Source organism: Hordeum vulgare, chromosome 6H (assembly GCF_904849725.1).
Source record: "Hordeum vulgare subsp. vulgare chromosome 6H, MorexV3_pseudomolecules_assembly, whole genome shotgun sequence".
NCBI lineage: Eukaryota > Viridiplantae > Streptophyta > Magnoliopsida > Poales > Poaceae > Hordeum > Hordeum vulgare.
In genome coordinates this window covers 98,456,171-98,462,656 of record NC_058523.1, presented here as the reverse complement: position 1 = coordinate 98,462,656, position 6,486 = coordinate 98,456,171, and the positions used below count along the sequence as shown (strand labels likewise).

The window sequence follows — 6,486 nt, the reverse complement described above, 5'->3', positions numbered from 1 at the left end:
ATGTTTTTTCGTAAAAAAAATATGTCGTAGATGCTTTTAGAGAATCTCCAACAGCGACGGTAAAAAGCGTGCGCGGGAAACACGAGATTTAGCATGCGCGGAGCAGTTTCGAGCGTTTCAGTGGGCGTGGGAGATGCGCGTGCGAAAAAGCGGCCCGGCGCGCGCTAGTTTTGGCGCCCGGCGTCCGGCGCGCTTTATAAATCCATCGCTCCTCCACGCGCCCTCCCACCGTTCTGTGGCTCGCCACGTGCCCTCCGCCCCTCTCCCCGCCGCTCTTTCTCGTCTCTACTCGCCTCGTCGTCGTCGCGCCACCATGTCGCCTCATCGTTGGGGAAGTTCGGGCTACCGCGGCGTCCATGAGCGTCCATCCGGCACCTTCTATGCCGAGATCCGCTCCAGCTACATGCGCCTCGTCCTTAGCACGTTCGACACCGCCGATGAGTCCGCCCACGCGTACGACGAGGCGGTGTGGCACCTGCCTCGTAGGGAGATGAATTCCCCCGAGGTGATGACGCTAGAGTGGGTGCAGCGGCTCACGCCTCCCCCGCGGGTTGTCACCAAAGAGGACCATCGCCAGAACCAGAGGTGGGAGCGCCGCCTCGGCATCACTAAGATGGACGAACATGCCATGGCAGCATGGCGCCAACAGTTCCCGCAAGACGTCCTCGACGAATGCGCGTTCTTCGTGCAAAGGAGGGCGCAGAGGAGGGCGGAGCAAGCCGTCTATCGCAAGGACAGATGTATGCAGAAGCAGGCTGCGCTCTTCAACATCAAGGTCAAGGAAGCGTCGGCTTGGGACCCCGGCGATGAACGATGGGCTGACGCCTTCATCACGACGAAGGAGTCGGACACCAGTGCGTCGGAGGAAGACGACGAGGAGAAGTTTTTACCATTTTTTATTATGTATGTTTTTATCTATAATTATCGACGAAAAGTAGTTTTCTCTATGCAATGCTATCCTTCGTATTTTTTTTATTAATCTATTTATGTCTATCATAATGTTTTTCATAGAATGTGTATCACGCGTTTTAAATTTTAACGTTATTGCCGGAACAGCCCGTAATGTTTTAATGGTGGCCGGAGCCGGCGCTCTTCAGTGCATAAAATATTACTATTTCAACGCTATAAAAACTTATTTTAACGCGCGGCACGCATGTTGAAGATGGTCTTACGAGCTGCAAAAGCAATATGGTGTGGAGGCTCTAATAGCTTCTAGATTTCTTCAACACACAGGGGAAGATGGATTCACATAAGGCATGCATGCAGGGATGCATGCACCCCTTCATGCATGGCCGCATGCATCATGCATGGAATGGACCGATTCAATAGGAGGACCATCAATCTTTCGTGCCATTATTTTCGCCTTCTCCTTCTTTCCCCATTTTTCCTCTCCTCTTTTTGATCCGCCACCCCCAACTAGTAGAGTAGATTTGAAAAAGAAAAAAAGAAATATTTCCCTTCGTTCTCATAATCCTTTTCTAGTAGCTCCGGCGAATTCTTCTCCTCTCTAGTAGAGGATGTGCTCGATCGGGATGCTAGGTTTCAGTTTCCAGATTGATTAGGAACATACAATGCGTTGAGCTTTTGATCTTCCATTCATTCATGTGTTTTTTCTTCGATGGTTTTTGACTCCTCCGGCCCGGCGATGCGTGGGAGGTAGGCGACGACATCATCCGCCTCTCTCCCCCTCTTCTCGATCTCGATCGCATGTAAGCATTGAGAAGAGGAAGAGGAGGAGAGAGGAAAGGTGAGGCGGATCATTTCACCGGTTCGTCGTCGATCGATGGGTATGGAGGCGCCTCAGCCTGAACAGGCAGCGGGTGAATCCGTAGAGCAGGGTGCGGCGGCGGGTGGCGGTAGGCTGAAGAAGGGGCCGTGGACGTCGGATGAGGACCAGCTGTTGGTGGCGCACGTACGGCGGCACGGCGAAGGGAGCTGGAACGCGGTGCGGCGGGAGACAGGGCTGCTGCGCTGCGGCAAGAGTTGCCGGCTCCGGTGGGCCAACCACCTTCGCCCCAACCTCAAGCGGGGCCCCTTCTCGCCGGAGGAGGAGCGCCTCATCCTCCGCCTCCACGGGCTCATCGGCAACAAGTGGGCGCGCATCTCCGCACACGTGAGTACCGGCCGGTGATTCGATCGGTTCCTTCACCCCGCCTCGCCATTAGAATTGAATTTCTTGCCTGCCCATTGCATATTTGCATGCATACGATTCTATCGATTGCCTGGTGCTCGATCTGCGTTTGCATGCAGCTGCCGGGGAGGACGGACAACGAGATCAAGAACTACTGGAACACGCGGCGGAAGCGGCGGAACCGCGCCGGCCTGGCCCTGTACCCGCCGGAGGTCGAGCGGGAGGTGGCGCTCGTCCGCGCCGGCAAGCTGAGGCCCATCGTCGACGCCGACGGCAACGCCAGCAGCCTCCAAGCACCGCTCCTCCTGGACGCGGCCGCTGACCAGTTCGCCTGGCCGGCTGCGCCGCCGTTCCACCCCGCCTTCAACAATGTCGCTCCTCCGCAGCCTTTCCAATTCACCGGCCACAACCCGCAGGCCCTCCTCGCAGCGCAAGCTCCTTACCACCACCACGACGAGGTTTCCGCCGGCCTCGACTACGCCAACAAGCAGTACACCGCCGCGCTGGGGATGGCACCGTTGGTGCCCCCCGCTGCGCAGGAGCTTCCTTCGAACCAATCGCCCGCGGACGCCGGCGGGCCATTCGAGATGCTCGTCCTCGAGCAGGACCAGCGGCTGCCCGGCGCCGCCCTGCTCCGCGTTACGTCCATGCCGGAGCTGGTCTACCACGAGAACGACTACTCCGCGACGTGGCCGTCCGGCCTCAGCGGCGGCAGTGGCAGCCGATCCGAAGGCGACGTGACCTCGCACTATGGCGGGAAACGCGACTGCCTCTTCGGTGAGTTGGATCTTGACCATCGTCTCTCTCGATATCCAAACACTACGTCACCCTGCCTCCGACTCCGGTGAGTTAACAATGCCATGCATGCATGATGTCGTCGACACAGGCGCAGATGGCGTGAAGCCTGCGAAGAGGACGGCCGCGAGCTTGGTGGTGGCGGAGGAGGAGGTGTCCGGCCTGTTCGGCGGCGAAGAGTTGGTGGCCGTGTGGCCGGACAAGTCGCCGGCGACGATCATGAAAGACGACTTCAACCTCCAGATGGAGATGCAGCAGCTCATGTCCCCCGTGCCGCTCTCGGCTGACGAACACGGCTTGAATTAATTGATTAGAGATCCTCAAAAAACAAAAATGATTAGCACGACGCCGCTTCGCGAACAAAACTGCAACAGTTCAAAAGAACAAGGGATTTAAAAGAAGAAAAAAAATAGTGAACTAGTAAAAAGTTCAGTTAAGGCACATCATGAAAATGTTTGTCTTTGTCTTTATGCGACGATAGATGGATTATGTTTTTTTTATGTTCGTAAAGACTGATTCGCCACAGCGAGCCAACAGACTTAGTTCGTCCATCCACAAAGTGGGTTGTTCGCTCGTGACATTTTTAGAGCATCTCCAACCCAAGAGCTAAATAAGCCACGCGTCCAAAAAAAAGTCATATATCGTGTGTCCGGACGAACGCGTGGTAAAAAAGCATCAATGTGATAAAAGAACTGCATCTGCATCGCGCATGGTTTGTTTGGTACGTCCGCTCCAGCGTGTTGGACAAACGAAACTCGTGCACAAACCAGCAACTGTTGGATCTAAAACCTCCTAACGCCGGTGCCATTGCCCGCTCCTCCCGTCTGCACTCCCCCCCCCCCCCCCCCGGTCTCTCCCCAGCGCGTCACCGCCCCCTGCTGCTCCCAGTGGATGTCGCTGCTTCCTCTACCTACTCTCCTCGCCGTCGCCCCTCGAGCACTCTGTTCCTCCGACGAACAGCGCCCAACGGCCTTTTGCAGCTCGACGCCCACAAGGTGTTTGACAAAATACGTGCAAGGTATATATTGGACAGACCGAGTGCATAGAAGCTCCGAGACAAGGTGGGATATGGGGAGGGATTATAGGAACCTAGTCTTATCTGTGCTAAAGTGCAATGTGGAGAGGCTTGTTCGAACCTATTTCAAGGTATATATTGCTTAATTTATATATTTATAGATGAATTTGGTGCAATTTTTTTGTAGTTTTAAATTAGTTTCAATTCAAGTTTGTAGATGGGTTCGTCATATGATTCTTTCGATGAAGAATTTGATCTTCAAGAGGAGGAGAAAATCTTAATGATCCTAACTATCCACATCAATAAAAAGCCGAAGCACGGTGGTCCGGTTTTCGGTCTCAGAAATTGTGGAGGGAGATGCCCACAATAGATTAATGAGGAACCACTTTGTGGAGAATCCCACATACTCCGCATCCTACTTCCGTCGCCGTTTTAGGATGAGCATCAAGTTGTTTAAACACATTGCAAAGAAACTATCGAGGCATGATCGGTTTTTTAAGCAAAGGAGGAATGCCGCCAGATAACTCGGGCATAGCACCTTCCAAAATGTGATCGTCACTTTGCGTATGTTGGTATACGATATTCCGACGGATCTAGTTGACAACCACTTGGCCATGGGTGAGAGTCAAGCCATCATGTGTGTCAAGCGCTTCATAGTGGAAATTGTGCAAGTATTTGGTCTGAAATATATGAGAGTTCCCAATGTTGAAGACACTGCAAGGCTTCTGAAGTTCAACAAAGCTCACGGGTTCCCATGTATGCTTGGCTCAGTAGATTGCACGCATTGGAGTTGGGAGAACCGTCATGTTGCATGGCATAGACAATTCCATGGTCAGAAAAAAGGTTCCCTATAATCCTTGAAGCGGTGGTCGATCATGAGACTTGGAATTGGCATGCTTTTTTTGAAATGTCCGGGTCTTGTAATGACATCAATGTTATTCAATGGTCACCACTCATGATTATGATTGCAAATGGTGAAACTTCACCGGTTGAGTTTGTAGCAAATGGCCATACTGATACGTCTCCGTCGTATCTACTTTTTCTAATGCTTTTGCTCTTGTTTTTACTCTAATTTGCATGATTTGAATAAAACTAACCCGGATTGACGTTGTTTTCAAAAGAACTACCATGTTGTTGTTTTTGTGTAGAAATAAAAGTTCTCGAGATTGGAAGAAACTTTTTGGAGAATTATTTTGGGATAAAAGAAAAATACTAGAACCAAGACCCACTGGAGGGGTCCCCGGCTGCCCACTAGGCACCAGGGCGCGCCACCCCCCTCTGGCGCGCCTTGGTGGGTAGTGGGGCCCACAAGGCTCCGCTGACCCTAATCTAGATACTATAAATTCCTATTTCCCGAGAAGAAAATAGGAGGGGAAGTTTCATTGCATTTTACGGTAGGGAGCCGCCACCACCTCCTGTTCTTCATTGGGAGGCCAGATCTGGAGACCAGATCTAGAGTCCGTTCTGGGCTCCGTAGAGGGGGATTCGTCGTCATTGTCATCACCAACCATCCTCCATCACCAATTTCATGATGCTCACCAGCGGGAGTAAGTAATCTCTTCGTAGGCGTCCTGGACGATGATGTGTTGGATGAGATTCATCATGTAATCGAGTTAGTTTTGTTAAGGCTTGATCCCTAGTATCCATTATGTTCTAAGATTGATGTTGCTGTGACTTTGCTACGCTTAATGCTTGTCATTAGGGCCCAAGTGTCATGATTTTAGATCTGGACCTTTGATGTTTTCACTAGTATACTTGTGTTCTAGATCCTACCATGCAAGTCATATGCACATGTTACGCGTTATGACCTGCATACCTTAATGTGACAATAATTAGGATCCTTTCTGATGATGATCGTAGTTTGAGGAGTTCATGTATTCACTATGTGTTAATGCTCTGTTCTGGTTTTTCATTAAAGGAGGCCTTAATATCCCTTAGTTTTCTTATGGAACCCACTGTCATGGGAGGGTAGGACAAAAGATGGTATGCAAATTCTTCTCCATAAGCACGTATGACTATATAGAGAATACATGCCTACATTATATTGACGAATTTGACCTAGTTCTGTGTAGCCCTAGATTATGACTGTTACATGATGGATATTATCCAACGTTATCACCGATCCAATACCTACAAGTTGTTCACATATTGAGTTTTGCTAAGTTACTATTGTTGTTTCTACTTTTACAATTGCTACAATGCTGCTACTCTTACCGTTACCGTCACCGTTAATATTGCTACTGTCAGTGGCGGAGACAGGGGGCGAGCAGGGGCCTGCCCCCCCCCCCCCCTATCGATCCAACAAACGTTCAGTAAGTCATAGTTAATTAACGAATTGATTCACGTACAGAAGTATTTCCCCCCCCCCCTATATATCTGAACTAACGTGTAAAATTTTAGAAGAAAGGGAAAGGCCCATGTGAAAGCCCACCAATAGTCTATTGCATGTTCCTTCCTGTCAAGACCAGATTTAGTAGTTGTTGGGCTTCGCTAAGTCTCCTCAGATGCTAAAAAAAGTCTCCTCAGCGCCGAGTGTCAAAAAAGT

The 6,486-nt window shown here is 50.8% G+C and overlaps 1 protein-coding gene across 1 annotated transcript; it reads left to right on the top strand.

The window, feature by feature from the left end:
• Window positions 1–1,509: 1,509 nt before the first annotated feature.
• Window positions 1,510–3,366, top strand: LOC123405130. Its single transcript, XM_045098950.1, has 3 exons — window positions 1,510–2,113; window positions 2,251–2,908; window positions 3,018–3,366. Exons 1-3 carry the CDS (start codon window positions 1,784–1,786, stop codon window positions 3,230–3,232), a joined length of 1,203 nt encoding a protein of 400 aa, XP_044954885.1. The 5' UTR covers window positions 1,510–1,783; the 3' UTR covers window positions 3,233–3,366.
• Window positions 3,367–6,486: the final 3,120 nt, after the last annotated feature.